The sequence below is a fragment of the Linepithema humile genome, chromosome 2, assembly GCF_040581485.1.
Source record: "Linepithema humile isolate Giens D197 chromosome 2, Lhum_UNIL_v1.0, whole genome shotgun sequence".
In the NCBI taxonomy this organism is placed as follows: Eukaryota; Metazoa; Arthropoda; class Insecta; order Hymenoptera; family Formicidae; genus Linepithema; species Linepithema humile.
The window spans coordinates 25,538,760-25,556,429 of NC_090129.1; the positions used below are offsets into that span (position 1 = coordinate 25,538,760).

The 17,670-nt window shown below is 34.2% G+C and overlaps 1 protein-coding gene across 7 annotated transcripts in view; it reads left to right on the forward strand.

Moving 5' to 3' along the window:
- Positions 1 to 17,670, forward strand: part of Shal (Potassium voltage-gated channel protein Shal) — a 105,639-nt gene that overhangs the window by 19,456 nt on the left and 68,513 nt on the right. For all 7 annotated transcript variants that reach the window (XM_012359885.2, XM_012359884.2, XM_012359893.2 and 4 more), the window contains exon 2: positions 12,837 to 12,999. In XM_012359885.2, the coding sequence (XP_012215308.1) occupies positions 12,837 to 12,999 (163 nt within the window). The remainder of the gene's footprint in view (positions 1 to 12,836; positions 13,000 to 17,670) is intronic.

The following is a 17,670-nucleotide window of genomic DNA, read 5'->3' on the forward strand; positions in this document are numbered from 1 at the left end:
CATTTATAATGCAAAGAATATTATCTAGTTGTTCAAATAACATGTTGATATGCTTTGCACGATTTAAAAGTGATTTAAGAGAGTCCCGTGTTTCTCTCTTGATAAAGAATGCGAACACATCAACATTTCAAGGTTGTCCTGGAGTTACTTTACGAGCGAGGTATTCCCCCAGGATTTACTTTCTAAGAAAACTCATTTCAGAGCTAAAAAACCTTTTTGAAGACTGGCTTGTCGTGAAACTGTTATTTGACTAATCGTGATTAAGAATAAGTTATTACTCCATTAACTGCCGCTGTCAAAATACTGCAAGAATCCGGTGAACATTTTTTTATTCAGTGAGTTTGAGATACGACAGCGGAATTGTAATCAAATAAATTGAATTCCTTTGTGGTACGAGCAAAATTTATGGGCGATGATGTTATTAAACCGCGATGTGTTTCTTCGTGATGTTCTGCTAAATTATTTGGCGCCTTTTACTATCTTTTGATGACTTATGATTGTCAACTGTTTCTAATATGGGTTAAGCTACATCAACAACCTCAAACCTGGGGTCTCTGTTCTTGATCATGATCGCATTAGGAAGTCTTAACGTGCATGAAGAGCTAGAGGACTTTGGCAATTAAAATATATCTGTGGAAAGAGCTTTTGGTGTTAAAGTTACCGCCGATAAAACATAAAAGTTTGCTCCCTGTGGCTTTTACGACTTACACTATCACCGGTCGCGTGTAATAAATTGTAGCGGCTGTAAAAGTGTACCTTTATACGACGCGTGAGCCGCGGGACAGGCGTCAGTACTCAAGTCGTGTTATAAAAGATGAAATATGTGTAATATATCAGAATTGTGTAATTATGGTAACATGAGAGTGTTAAAGTTTATATTTTGATACCGCATGGATCACAATGTAACAATTATTCAGCAGGGTTGCAGTTTCAGCAAACTATTTCGTGAAATTATAGAATTACATAATATGGATGTTATTCTCATCATGTTATAGTTACATGCATATCTAAATTGTACTTTACACATAAATAAATACCTTATGTATTTATTATCACTTTGAAGAATTAAAGTTAGCCACTAGAATAAAACAACTAAAAGTGGAAAAATAAATAATAGAAATTATTCTTTCTTTATCGAAATAATATATAATTCTTCCAGTTAAATTTTTTTATCTTTCATCTGAGAGTAGTATAATATTTTTTCGGTTTTAAGCGTGAGTTGGACTGGTGATATTAATTAATTGACAAGGATCCCAAAATACCTGTTTTACGACGTCTATATTTTACGTTAAATCATGATAGAAACATCCGCGTGCACGCGCTCCCAGGAAATTTATGCACTCACGGAGGAGTGCATCGCTCGTAATAATCCTCATTCATAATAGCGCGGCTGCAGTTTTGCAGGTGACGAACGAAGCGTGTTATTGTGGTTTCGCGCATATCGCTTAAATTCTTCGGCGTTGATTCTACCGAGATATCTGGCATCAAGGCGTACATCTGGTGCACAATTTTGATTAACGGTGGCGACGGCAGCAATTCTCCGCATCCGGAAATAACACGTGAAAATGAACTCCGATGCACCAGTCTTTAAATAGTCTATTGCGCAGTGAAAAATTCGTGAAAATTATGCGACATCTCTGAACGTAGCCGTAGTTATCATTTTCAGCATTTTATGCAAATATTATCGCTTGGCCTTAAAAAAAAAAAAAAAAAAAATTTTGTCAGAGTAATTCGTATAAAATTTAGTTTCAGATAAGTAGCGATACATTTTACAGCGTAGCATTTATAGCGTAGTTCGAAGAGGGAGTCCGCGTTTTAATTTTACATTGCGAAAATAATTTACACGTACTTCCGTGCGTCCGGCCGTGCTGTAATATAAATGCGCGATAAACGTCGCGGTATCTTTTCTTGTAACGTGATACGGCGATTCGGGAATGGTCACGTAATAGAGTAACATAGTTAATCAATGGCGAGATGGCCGGAACGAGAGTTTGCGAAACCATTTGAATTCCCGGCCACGTAACTGTTCTCTCACATTCTGCCGTCCGCTGTTGGCCTGCTCTTCGGCGATTATTCTGACCGGAACGTAGGTTATTACATCGTCGATGTTAAAACGAGCGTTGATCGCACAATGGCGTAGTCGATGCAGGATCAAGTCTCGCGTTTGCAACGAATTTTGCGCGAAATCGACGCTGATAAGATCATCGTGTTACTGTCAGTCAAAGAACACGATTGATGGATTTTTTAACGACGACGTAGATCGATGCTACCGTGATATTGTTTGTATGCCAAGGCAAAAGTCAGGTGATAATTGAAGATTCTGCTTTTGGAGTGATTTTATATTATTTAAGAACATTTGTTTTGAGTCTACATTTATCGGTGCGATTATTTATATTATTAATTATTGTTATATTTTTTGATAAATTAAAACAGTTTTAAACTTCTTCTTATAGATTTATTTATGAACATAGAAAATAATCTTTTCTTTAAATTGCAATCAATAAGTTTTTCTCTATTAAATGCAAAATAAATTAGTATTATTAATTGATCGAAAATTATCAAATAGTTCTTGCGTAAAAAAATGTCATATTTGTATTGAATTTTGAATGAGTTACGACGGTAACAGATATTGTGATGTCTTTTTGTCAAACTTCGATATTAATAATGATCTGCATTCGCTGAACTTTCCTAAATTCGTAATAAGGACGTAATAGATCGTTGACATTGATGTTGAAATCGTCTTTCCGCGGTAGACCGCTTTACTCAATTAATCAGGAACTTCGTATAGCAGAGCTTATGTCATTCTGAAGTTAGGCAACTAGTATATGGAATTAGGATACATCGCAAACCAATTATGTGTCTCTATAATACTCGATAAAGAAATATTTTATACAAATTAAGCAGTGAGGGCTATTTTCGTGAAAATGGTTTTTATGAAAAACCTTGCAAATATTGCAAAATTAAACAAAACTGGCAATTGTATACATTGTTATTATTAATTTTATTTATTTCAGAAATTTCTTGCATACTAAACGGTAATTATTTATAAATTTAAATATCACGTTTTCATTTATATTTACGGAAAATAACACAGTTACTAATTTAATATTACAATTTCATTTTCACAGTAAATAAAATTTTATGGTCTAACTGTTCCGTAACTAATTTGGTAATAATTTTCCAGTCATATATACATAAATGATATAATTCCAAATATTATAAAACCGTTAATAAAGCAATGTTTCCTCTATTTAAGACTTTGGGATTGTGTTGAAAAGTAGCAACTATCTGTTCTTATTGGAAAATCATCGTATTGTTCCGCTTAAGAGTTTTCATTCAAGAGTTTCAATTGCCCACTCGATTCCACATCGTGATATATCGCTAAGAACAAATCGTGCCTATTGTGCCTATTGTCTTGAAATTGGGGCACTGCTCGAGTCGATTAGATTTGAAGGGCGTCTTGTTGCGAATTCTTTCACGTTTCCACTCGCCGTTCGCGAGCGCCGAAATAATCTTTACGGAGGCACAGGTGCGCGCGGCCTCGGATCGCCTAGGCCCGATGCTAAATCCGCTTGTCGGTACAAAGCAGATAGATGCCAGCCGATCCCGAGCCAATCCTCTTCTCTACCATCATATCCCTTGTCGTGTTTTCGTCGCCCCCGTGCACTGAATAAATAAATATATACGAAGATGCGATGGCGAAGTAGGTTATACAGTAAAAAAGTGAATGTAAAATTATGCTTGTGCGATCGTGCCAATAGTTGTCTTTAATGTCGCGTCTGTAGGCGCCGATAGGCAATCCACTCCTAAAAAAGGCACTCTGTGCAAGCTTTCTTTTATCGTCGCCTCCTTGTTTGCTAATGAGACAATGAATGATTATCGCTTAACTGTGCATTCTGCTCGCTTTTTCTAGCAAATATAACGATGCAGGTTTCCTTTTTTCTTACTATTTTGTAAAGATAAAAAAAAACAAGGTATGCGGTTTTCCTATACTTGTGCAATTTTGTCACAAATATCTTTAAAATTGGATTACATTTAACAACTGTTGCCTTTTTTGCGACTGTTATCTCATATTGCTAATATTGTTATGGAAGCGTGCATTTTGACAATTTGCGTTATTAAAAATAGGTTAAAAACAGTATAAATGATTTTATTCATTTACTAATTTTTTTTTGCGTATTACATACAACATGGTTAATTATATGATTATATTTTTTGCGATAAAATATTGCTTTAAGACATACATTTGATAAAATTACACAATGACGACTCTGACCTTCTGCGGTACATCTCACACATCGATTAAGTCGGAATTGAATTTGTGCGTAAAAGTTAAGATTTATCGCAGTTGATTCGTAAATAGCCAAGTTCCCTTTTCTGGGTGGAAATTTTCGCCGTTTCTGGGACACTCTGTATATCGATTTACTCAGAAATAGCTGCAAGTGCGCTTAAAATGCTCAAGTAGCAAAATTCTTCTTCGTAACCGCACGATTCTCATCTCGCGCAGCAATTTGTACCGTGTTAACAATATATGTCAGCTCTTTTAATTACTGAAGGATGTCACTTGGCACAATGACAGAAGCAAATTGATATTATTTTCTGCATTTTCCAATCTTGCATTATTCCACGATACTTTAAAACTCCAATCTCTGCAATTTTAGTTATTTTACATCCGCTCCACTTTTTCCATTCGACTCATTTCCACGCGCTGTCAATTCGTAAGTAGTGAGATTCTTTGTCACATCAGTGTCGATCATCGCTTAAGCTCGCGTAAGCCACCGTTGTCCACCGTCGTCTATGTTTTCGTTGTTTAAGCTATTACGACGGACGCGCGTCTCGCGCGACTCGGGGCGAGAATGCACTTTATTTTCAGACAAGGCGCGCGAACACACACTTCGCGGCCAATGTGGAAAGCCGGTGGTTCGTCTTTTAATAGTATCTTGCAACTCGGCAGCGCGGGCCGCCGTCCGCGCGTAGTCTATCCGTATACCGGGTGGCCCGAAAATGTCGCTTTGTTTGACGAAGATATAGTGACGGGCTGGGCGGTAACACGATGTTATGATTCTTTTGCCGTAAATATAGATTCGTTTGTTTGCGATCGGGTCTACCAGTTGATCGGTTTTACACACGGCAGTGTGAATTGCGGACAAACTTGATCCCTTTGTGCCAGCAAAACCACCGTCACATGGCAATCTTTCTTATGTGGCCTTTGTGAAATAGATTATATATTTATGGACACATATTATGCACATTTTGGTGTCAGAAATAGTATCAGAAAGTAAGAAATAATATCAAAATTTGAACATGTAAAAGTCATAGATTGTTTACGCGAATTCAAAAGATAAAACATTGTTGATAATAATAATAAATCATTCCGCGCAATTAATAATTATAGATCACATATTTCTCTTAACACATTCGCGCTTGGCGTCTCACTGGGTTGCAAGCATCTCACCGGTAAGACGCGAAAATATGAATATTTAAATAAATAAAATTATTTTTAGCTCTATCTTTAACAGATTTCTCAAGATTTTATAAATGTCTATGCCTGCTTATGCAAATTGTATGATTCATGTTGATTGCTTTCCATTCGAAATGTAAGAACTATAATCTCATCGATCGGTGTACATTGCATTGAGTTGTCTCGGCAAACGTTGACAACCAGAAGTAAACAGTTCGTTCAAATCGATTTCCCTATTTTTCTCCCCTCTGTCAAACGTTTATTAGTTTGGAAGCAAATACAAATTCATTAAAGCCAGTAAAATGCGCATTTTATCGTGCTCGGAGAAAAAGGGAAGACCTTGAAAGTACTGTATTTTCTGGACATGTATCAAGTAAAGAGAGAAGGATATATCAGATTTTGTCTGCTAATGTGTACCAGTGTACCAAAAGCGAAACCATGTTAGATCTATTATTTTTAACTGTTCTTTATGATACTTTCTACGCGTGAAGTGTATATTTAAGCTTTGAAACCGACAAAAGGCGAATTTTTGAGGCAAACTAAATGAGGAAACAGTTTATAATAGCAATCAAATAAATTGTTAAAGTTCTATATGATTTACTTTCTCTTAATATTATGTTGTATCTGTTGTGATTAGTCAAATATCTATATAAAAATTATATATTTATTTCTCACGAAATGATATATATTTGGTGATTTTAATTTAATTTAATATTTGGTTTGGATTTGATATATTTGTATTTATAAAATTATATATAGCAAGAGAGAATTTAATCATAAAAATTACAAAAATTGTTTTGCATAATTAAAATAACTTTTAATTGAAAAAAATAATGGGGATTTGTATAAAAGTGATTTAAGAATGTCGTTCTGACATGTATTCCATAATTTTACTGGAAATACGCGAAATTAGATTGTATTACGAAATAAAAATGTATCTCTTTATTTTATAACCGTGGAGCGGAAAACTGTATGAGATTAAATATTATTGTGCAAGAACGAAAATTTAATTATATAACTTTTTGGTACCTATATGGTTCCTTAGAACTTTACATTTCACGAATGTTGCTTGAAAGAGAAGTGGGTCACTGTGACCATTAAACAATGGCGCAAGGCAAGAAAAGTGCGCGACCATGCGAGGTCGTCGCTGTAACGCGATGAGCCGGTGATGCATAGATCTCGTGTTAGAAGCTCTTGCTGTATTCATGAATGTCAACGTAAATCAACGTTATAGCACGTTCACAAATACAAGCGAGTTTTACTAAAAATTCATATTTCATCTAAAGTTTGTTCGATATAATTTATTGAAGTACCGGATTTCACACCATATTCGGAGCTTTTTGTTGTGAAATTTCAGAATCGGAACTGCTTGCATTTTTTTAATGTACGAATCTGAAAAATATTGTTATCTTAAAATTGATTTGACGGAGATATATTAATCAAGAATTTGAGATTATCACAGTATATTATAATAATTCTGATTGACTCTATCGTATCAAACAATCTGTTAATAAAACAGCTGAAAATACGCAGCAGTTCTCAATGCTGGAAGTGCAGTTTAAAATCATCAAATTGATAAAATAAAATCATATAACGTTTGCACATTTTTCGAAGTCGTCGAATATTTTGTCGTGTCGATAGAAACGTGTTATATTGGTTTTGCACAGCTGGGCCACGACGTAAGGCCGCGTTATTTGCTTGGCTCGCACTTTTTCCTTTGCTCTGTGTTGGAAAATAAAACAATTTAATACTTTTCCGGCGCCAGCGATGTTAAATGCGTCGTTTTTATACCCTGCGGCTTTTCTTCCTTAAAGGCGTTCCTTTCTTGTGTCATATTTTGTCGATATTGTAACCACGTACACAATATGACACAAGGATTTAGAAAGAAGGTTCTTATTGAAGCAATATAACAAAGTTATATTCAATTTTGTTTTTTATATTTTTCTGGGACTTTTCATATTTCTCTAGAAGTTCTCTATAAATAATATAATAAAGGTTATAAATAATATCATAAAAAATTAATTTTTTTCTGTTTTAATAAGATTTTAAGTATATAAATTGCTCTTTAAAGTAAATGGTTAAAGAAAATACCTATTCAATTATTTTTCTTTGTTTTAAACATTTGTTTTCTTAATTAATATACTAAAATATCATTATACAATCAAAAATATTTAATGAAGAAACAGCAATATTTACATATTTACATATTCTATCATTTAATTTACCGATCATATTTACTTGAGTTAGTTCATAAAGTTTCATTCGCGTCTTTTCAGTAAATTTTTCCTCATATAAAAATACAGAAGGGTGCAATTACGTCCTTGCCTTCTCTTCTCTTTTGCGATATTCTCACATGGCCTATTTATATACATTATAAATGCTCGTGTGAAACTGTTCCCATGACGAAACGAGTTAGGGTAGATCGCGAAGACGACGACGTTGTACAGTTTGCGCCAACTTTGCTAATTCGCGAAACTTTCGCATTCATAAGATGCCTGTTGTGACAAAAGTTTTATTTTCGTTCGATACAACTTCCGTAAGTTGAGGTTTATTATGAAATATGATAATATAAATTAATTGCAAGATCATCTTTTTCTCGTTGTGTACGTCTCCAAATTAATATTTGGAAACTTTCTTTGGAATCCTATATACAAAATCAACTAAAAATTAAAATCGGAATAATTACCGAGAAATTTTATTAAAATCCACATAAAAGTTTTATCACGCTCTTATCAAGTTTGAGTTAATTTTAAATTTAATCAACTCTTTTTAAATAAATCCTGAGCGTTTCTTGCTTTTCTTTTAGATTTTTTGATCGATTCGAGATTCCCTTAATAGCAATATTGAGAGGCGCTAATAAATATTAGAGAATTAGAAGTTTTTATAAGTTTATTCATATAAATTTGGATAACAAAATTTTTATATAATTTTAAATAGATTTTGAATTTTAGTTTGAGATTTAATTGTGAAGATATTTAGAAATTTTTATTAAAAGAAAAATGATTTTGAATTGTTAAAAAAAGTTTAGAAGTTGTTAAATATATTTTAGTGACATAATAATAGAACATTACATCCGTAAGTTGAGCTTTATTTCATTGTTATGGTATTATTAGGAAGCGAAAGTTTTATGTGCCACGTCCACAAATCTTTGGCTTAGGTATATTAAGAATCTTGGGGAGATTTAATAAACTCGGGTTGATCGCTTAACAGGTTGATCCCGTGTGATTCCTCAACGTGATATTAGGTTTTCTTTGTTTACGTCGACACAACAGTTGTTTATAACTTAACTGCAAATTCAACCTGGTGCGTGGCCTCTGCGAAATCCGGCGTGCATGTAAATCCCAGGTAGTCACATTGGGCGACCGCCCAAGGCGTGCTTGTCTTAAAATAGATCACTAATCCAACGTTTTCGCCGGTCTAAACTCGCTACCCGTCGCGTGTCCCGGGTACATTGACAAATAAGAAAAGTCAATTCTCATCGGTCCTATCTGAAAAGCGCTTGCCTTGAACTCGCGTGACCCGCTATTTCTAATCTTATGCGCTCGATATGTATTTTAACTATATAATATAAAATATTTCCTATATACACATTTTATTCACATAGAATTAATCATCTTATCTTGTAAATATTTTATTAATTTTTAATCCTTTAAGATTGGAAATGTAAATTGTTGAATCAGATAACAGATGCTTAGTTTATAAAATTAAATAAACATTATTTAATATATTTTTATTAAATGATAAATTTTTTATATTTTATAATTTATACTAAAAAATTAATTTTGATATTTCTTCTATTCATAATAAATCTGCTATTATTTTCTATCGCACTGTTTTTTTTGAAAATTTTTAATATATTTTTTTTTATTGCAAAATTGTATATATTATTAGACTAATTAATAATATTAATGATTTTTAATTGTGCTTTATTGATTTGTTTACTTAGAAACAAACTTTATGTGGAAGACATTCTCAGCTATATAACGAAAATAAGAAAAGAAAATATTTATGATATCGATGAGTGGTTGATGTAAAATTAATTGTTAAATAAATAAAAGAAGGAGATCTATAACATGTGGCATATCACGTGCGCAAAGTACGAGCTGACGAGCATCAGGTGAGATCCCGCTAGGACGGGTTTCATGGTCGCTGTAAAAGGCCGTGGGAAACGTAAATCAGGGTCGAGAAACGGGCCTGGGGGGCCATAGGGTGCGGGAGAATTATTGCTGACTGAGAAAACCAAGCTCGGGCGAAAGTTCGCGTGACCCGCAATTGCGTGACCCGCAGTTCGACTTTCACTCTTTTCTTGTACGGATATTTCCGATAGACGGGTATTGATTACGTATGCGGCAGTAGAAAAGATTGGCTCGCAAAATAGGGGTAGTCGAAAAAGCCGCATTCCATAGCATAAGATTAATTGTGTGAGAAGATTATTTTCGATAAATCTGTCAGTAACAAAACAAAGTCATGTTTTTACTCAATTTGATGCGTTCTTAAAAGTATATTATAAGTATTTTATATTTAAGAACTTGGAAAATATTTAATATCTATCTACATTGTGTTTTCCTTCTGTTAAAATTGGCAAAATGTAATTTCTTCTGAAGCAAATCTATCTTAATATGTCAGCATTTTCTCTATTAGTGTCTTTTTTATATTATTAATGTAATTTTGTATAATTTGTGTATATTTTTATGGATCTCTAACATTAAAATTAGTTAATCTTTTGAGATGTTTTTCCAGTTTGAAAATTATTAAAATATTATAATCCGTAGATTCTAAAATTATTATAAACCACAATCGATGAGAGAAAGAGAGAGAGAGGAAATTAAAAAAATTTTTAACATTTTTAAGGTTATTTAAAATAGAGTTCAGAAAAAATACGAAATTTAAATAGTACAGCAATATTAAAACTCAAGCTAGAATATTCAAGTCCATTTTTATCTCTTTCTTTAATTAAAAAATTCTGAAATTGGAATGGTAGAAATAATATAAAACTTGTATAATCTAAAGTTCAAGGATATACTAAATTTTTTAATAAATTAGGATAACAAAAGATTATTCAATTGCTTCTAGGATTTTTGGGATTATGTATTCCTTCTTTTCATAATTCAAGACATAATGGCAGATTTCCTGATGTAATATTGCGCAGGATATTGAATGATCGATCATTTCTATCGAGAACACTTTTTTCAGATGTGTGTCACGTCGTTTGCAGAATAGAGCTCCCTTTTACCTCGCCCTCCGTGTCTCGGCCCGAAATTGCGTGCGGCCCGAGAAATTCGTTGGAAAAAGGAACGATCTGTAGCTGTCGAGTGCGATCCATTACACTTCATTTTATTCCCGGCTCCATTGCACTGGCGTTCTCCCTTTTCCGCGCGCCAGCCTTCTTTTGATCTCTTGAGTGAGGCATGTCGGCAGAATAAACGATCGCTATTGTACGCAGTATAATGTTGTTTCTGATCGCCGATAATAATACAGATCCCCTTTCAATTTTTGCGAGTGTTAAACATTTCTTTCTCTTCATTGAATAGTCGAATAACATTTCGTAGGATATTAAATGCGAAGTTTCGAAATAGTTTTTACACTATTTGCAATTTGTTTTATTTATATAACAGAACAAAATATAGAAATACGATGAACGAATACAGCGCGAAATATTTCCCTGTCGATCGCAATAGCCTCCTATAAAGCCGCCATTGTCTCGCTCAATTCTTTGCGCTGTCGCATCCTTTCTTAGACTCACCCGTCACCATCTGTCGCACTTGCAGTTTTATCCTTCTTGAACGGAAGATATATGTCGCAGATGAAACCGGCGGAAAATTCTGACGTGCGCGACGAATTGCGAAATACGGGAGCTGGTGTAAAACGATAAAGTAACATTTTGAAATGTCAGTGCGAAGTATTTCGCGGTATTATGAGGTTTATTGAGGCAGAAAGGATGCTTAAAATTTGCTCGTTAGCAGGGAGCCAAATTCCCAAGGAGCATTTCAAATTGCTCGTATCTCTTTGATGATGCAACCGAACTTATTCGCGATAAAGTGAACCCTTTTATTATTTGAGAAATATATAGATTATTACTTACACGATTTCAATTTAAATTAATACTTTACACAAAATGTATGAAAAGACAAGTTTTTTACAAATAAATAATTATTTTTATCTTTTGAGATTTAAAAAAATATTAAGATTTACAATTTAGGATTAATAATTTATAATAATGTTTGCCGATCTGCCGTTTTTCAGTCAAATGTTTTCTTGTAAAAAAGATGCAATGCAGAAAGAATTTAATGCTTCACTGCGGAAAAAAATCTCACATCTATCACGTATCGCTGTTGCAATTTCAGTAGAAACGTAAGCGCAAACGTTCAAGTTGCGTCACGAGCACGTCACGAGAACAAGTTAAACAGATAGCCGCGGGCTCAGTACGCGTATTTGTTCGGCCGTGTGTTTGCACCAGCCGATACACAGTAAATACGTAATCGGTCCGGGCTAGAAAACCTTGCGGGAAATGGTCGACTAGCGCAGCGAGCCACGCATAACCGTGGAAAAGTTTTACGGGTGGACATTCGTACGACTGCGAAACGAGGACAGACATACCTTTTACAGCTGAATTCTTTAAGTACACCGTGAATTATCCACGTTCTCCCGCTTTCCGCGCCGCAATGCGCCCTTTTGCCGGCGACAACGTTAGGAATGTATAATTCCATCATACCTTCTGAACATTTGGCCGGATCGTTCGTAAGCCGCCACCGTTTTATGTCACCAACAATGCTCATAACAATGTTTCATGAATGAATTTCTGTTGCGCGAGGTGTAATGTTTGCTTGGAATTGTGTATCTAGTAATGAATGAAATTCCCTCGAGTTTGGAAGTCTTTGAGATTTAGGAGATTATAGAATCTGTAGTTCTAGGAATTGTGCACTTCAGCAACTATGATGATATTCGATTTGTATCCGCACAAAACAGGGACTATGATATTTTTATATTTAAAAATTTCCATATATTTTACCATTTTTGGATCTACAGAGATTTTTCCAGATTTATTTCAAGTGTTATAATTCACATTTAACGTTTTGTAATAAAATTTGGAAAATTTTCGCATTCCAAAATTAGCAAATTTGATATTCTTGAATATTTTTTATAATAGAATTTGCAAATAACATAAAAACGCTTTGCTTTTCAATACGGTTAAATATTAAATTTCGGTTTTTGTTGAAATTCCTGTTTTTTTATTTTTTAGGAAAGAAGATACTTTGCAACTAAAATAAATAATATGACATATATATTTTAATACAGTTATACTAATTTTTATACAAAATTGTGTATATCACGGAACAGTTGTTTTAAACAGTATTTTTTTTTTTGCTTGTTTCAGCTACGGTGACATGGTTCCGAAAACGATTGCGGGAAAAATCGTGGGGGGTGTATGCTCCCTGAGCGGTGTCCTAGTGATCGCTTTACCGGTACCTGTTATCGTCAGTAACTTCAGCAGAATATATCATCAAAATCAACGTGCTGACAAACGGAAGGCACAGAGGGTGAGTGAACTTTAAACATTTTTCAATTACTGTACAGACATCTTTATCTGTACATCTGTATTTTAAATCGTGATTTTTGATCACGATATATATTGTCTTTTATTGTATATATTTTAGTCACACATGGTATGTTGAATTATTTGAATTAAACAGAGCTCAATGTATATATATATTCTGACATAGTCAATATTGTTATAACAAATCTATTATCTCCGTTAAAACAGTTATTTAGAGAACAAACTATAAGATAGGAAATAATACGCTAGACCGGTTTTAGCAGCTATAAATTCGAATTACCGTGATGGATAAAGTTACCATCCATGATGAACGAAGTAACTTGTTATCGAAAGTTTGACTTTTAATAGTACTCACGCTTCAAACTTTATATATAGAAATGATTTATATATAATTTCGATCATATCTGGATCTCTAGTAGCGTCAGTAGAAAGTCTAAAGATATTCACGTAAAATTTCAGAATCTCGTAGATTGATATCTATTTTGTTTTAGAAGCTGCCTCTCAAAATTTATTAATGCATCTACATGAAATATCACCTATATGTGTGAAATATTTCAAAATTGGGGCGAAACATGTATAATACATCACGAACGTACATACATTAGTCTTTATAAAATTTGGGAACAAAATCTTTTGACGAATTGAACTTCAGAGAATATCAATAGTAGAACATTATTCAGTCTTTAATTTAAAAAAGTTAATTTTGAAATTTAATTACGCGGAGAAAATTTTATGTACTTTTCAAAAATTATAAAGAATTATAACTGAAAGAAAAATTAATTTCAAATTTTATACGAAATAAAGTTACATTTGTATTTTCTACAAATTCTGGAATATGTCGCATATAAGAAATTATTTGCTATGTATAAAAGAAATCAATGACATGAAACCAATTTTCTATACTGCAATAATTTAACTTGTTTTTCAAATTAAGTTGTTAAATTTTACAGTATCTTGATGTACAATACTTGCGCATATAATTTTATGTGCGATATCCCTTGAAATATTATCGCTTCTTTTTCACATGTACGACGTGCGTCTACAAATAGCCGCGTCACTATTCGCACCATCGAGTATGCACTTTATTCTGGTACAATGAATATCGATATACTTCTGGGTGCTGTCTTCGGACTAGAAAACTCGGTTGGCTAGCTCAAGGCCTCTTCGCGAACATGGCAGAACATAGGTTTTCCACCGTATTTTGTTGCGTCGCGTGACTCTCTCTATTTCTGCTTCTATAATAAGAATCACGCGCTCTATAAATAAAAAATACTTTCTATTGTGAGGCGCGTCGAAATAACGTTGGTACGCGATATATTATTTGCATGGATACGCAACTTTTGATCCGTCTATTTATTATTGTTGAAAAATTTATATTCCTTATTAATATTAATGAGAAGATTACGTGTAATTTTATTATCAATATTATCGTAACAAAATTGTTATATTGAAATCTTTACGTAAATCAAAGACAAAAGAAGCGATGCTAGATATATCAGCTGTAAGAATTTGCAATTCAATGCGAGTTGATTTTTGTACAACAATATTGAAAATGACTAGCGGTGAACGGAGCGTATAAATTTTACGGTCGACATTCTCGAAGGTAAGGAATTCTCTTGCTACCGTTTTCGTATCCCCCCAATATCGACATTTCGAAGATATTTCTTCCATTATGGGGAGGAAGTAGTGGTCCCAATCGGGTCGCAGTCGATGACACGTTAGCTCGTTTCGCGTTGTCGTTCTCAGAAGTCGGACGATTTATTCTCACCCACATGTAGTCTGTAACTTCGTCCCCGTGGCACAATTGCGACCATTTAACCGAGCACAAACTGATGTCATAGGAGGAAAAAAAAAATGAAAAAACTGGAAAGCTCTCTCTTTCTCTCTCTCTCTTACTGAAAAGAAAATAAATTCCTCTCACTTACAATTAGAGAATTTTTTTAATTCTTTGCTGTGGCAATTATTCTCGCAAGTTAAAAGTTGAAAAAGAATTAAATTAAGCTTTCTTGATTAAAATGAAACAATTTATTATCTTTGCGGAAAATATGCAAAAAATTAACCAAGTTTTTTAAATAAATAAGAAATTTTATCCAGACGTTTAAACGACAAAGTTTTAAATATCATACTTTTTTTAGTGAAGTTGCATCTATGAAAAGAATTTTGCAAAAAAAAAATAAAGAAATAATGACTATTATTTTAATTATTCAGTATATTTTTTTATAATTGTCAAGCATTTTTTTAAGAGCTTTAAACTTCTTAGAAGTTTCTTTTTAATACCACGACCAAACAAGAACGGTCATTCTCACTCACTTGGCTTGCTCTCGTGACACGATTACCATTTTTAGCATCGACATTTCGACGGTGCATTGATCGATCCCTAAAAAGAATTCCGACCGAATTCGCTTCGTTTCGAAAGGTAGGAAGAGAGAAAAAAAAAAAACTAAAATCATCGCCTCGAATATCTTCCCGCGAGACGTCGCGTCTACCTCTCGCACGATCCTTTCATGCGGAATATCATCTGTTGTGCGATATTTTTACGGGAATGCTCACAGGCGAATGTGTGAGCGAGATTTATTCCGAAAGGCGGGAGCGATCATTTAAATCTTCGCTGCGCGAACGGACGATTTATTTCCGCACGTGTACACTTATGCGTCTACTTTGCTTGTGCCGACACACTTGTGACGATTTAAGCAGACATCGACAACTCGCGCGAATCGATCTCGCAGAGAAGAGAGGTGGAGTCACGGAGGCGAAGGAGGAAGTTAGCAGCACTCCCTTAAATCTTTCTTGTATGCCCGATTTCGCGAAAAATGCATCATGTTGCAAATAAAAAGGATTTACGTCCGAGTTATAAATCGAACGATATAATTTACTCTGACTTGCGAAGTTGTACCGTCGAGCGAGATTTTTTGGGGAAGCAATTTCCTGGGAATTAAAAAATGGACTCCCGACCCAGAGCGTAAAAAACTTGGAAGATTGACGCATATTTCATACTACTTATTATGCAGGCATTTTATTGCTTTGTTAGTATTTCAATTTAATTAATATTATTTATTAGCCTGCTCTTTATCATGAAAATTTAGTTTAGTTAATATATGCGTCTTGAGTATTTTTAATTTTATGAAGAACATATATTTTTTTAAAAGTAATGCTGCATTAATTTAATTTTTGTTTATCCATGAAAATTATAGGCAGAGAAACGTATTGTTTTAATAGAATTTTTGTTGAATAAATTGTTATAAATTAAAATTATGTTATAAATAAAACAATAAATACAACAATCGCATTAGTTTATCATCCAGCATTATGCAGGATTCGTATTTCGGATTTAACGTATTTATTGTAATGGTAATAGTTTTTTTTCTTTCTTTTCTTAATTTCAATCCATTTTCTCTGATTTTTCGAATTGCTTCATGCGGAATTGTGAAGTCTCGGATCGCTTGGTCTCACGAAGGTCGGCTCGCCGATGCCGCGCAGATCTGCATTGCAGATGTAGCCGCATCTACATATGCATGGACACGTTTGTTCTGATTCTCGTTCTCGGACAGCGACGGATTTTTCGTCAGCCGGCTTCTTTTCTATGCTGCATCGATGTCTGAAACTTTTGCGCTGAGTTCTCCTGACGCTTTCCGGACGACGACGTCGCGCGACGTATCTTCTACATTACAGTTGAATTCCAAGCATTGTATAAAATACTCTGCTGTTATAACATTTTGAAAATAGAATTTTTGTAGAATTTAATTTCTACTATTAATTTTGAAGAAAAATCTTTGTAGGTTTAAGCTTTTGAAACAGATCGCATAAGCAATATATTCCAAAATTAATTAAGTCCACGATTGCGGACCTCTCTGGTCGTCCTTTGAGATCAAAGGAATAATCAAGATATAAAGGAAGGATAACTATCTCTGGCACCATCCCACCCATTTCCATGATTCACGCTGATTCGAGGCGCTTCGCACAATCATTCATTACGTATTCCATATGCTGCGATTTCCTCCGCGATTCCTCATCACGTATGAAATAGCGGTAATGAACCGATGGCGGCAATTGGCAATATAATTATACTCGTAGATCTCTCTGAAAACTCGTAGATCTCTCTGAATCTTGCCGAAGCAATCTGAAAATTTGGGAAAGATAAAGTACAGTTATTTCGCGCGAATAATTGCAGGTCTCAAGTGATATATTATATCGCGCAAATTATACATTATATGTTACAATACATATTAAAAAATATAGGTATATACAATATATTATACAAAAGTCTAATTTTTAATAAGTACGAATTTTGCATGTCAAAGAATTGTATTGCACTTTGTACAAGTTTTGTCGTCAAAACAAAAGGAGATGGCTTTTTCTCGAGCCACGTCACTGTCGCAGGGTTAATATAAAGTTATTCACGGCTGCTATCGCCTTCGCATATTACACGGCTAGCGATCGAACATGGACTACCATAATGGCTATGTGATTTACGGGCGCCATGGCCGTCATCGATATACCTACATTGTTAGTAAACGCCACTGTGAACTTTGCATCTGCATTTAATGTCACGTCCGGCGTTAACGGGCAAACAGGGGGCTCGGATCGATTTTCCGTCCTGACCGTTGCGCAAACAGCGACACGAATCTCCGTTTAACGTCGGTTACCTTACCGTCCG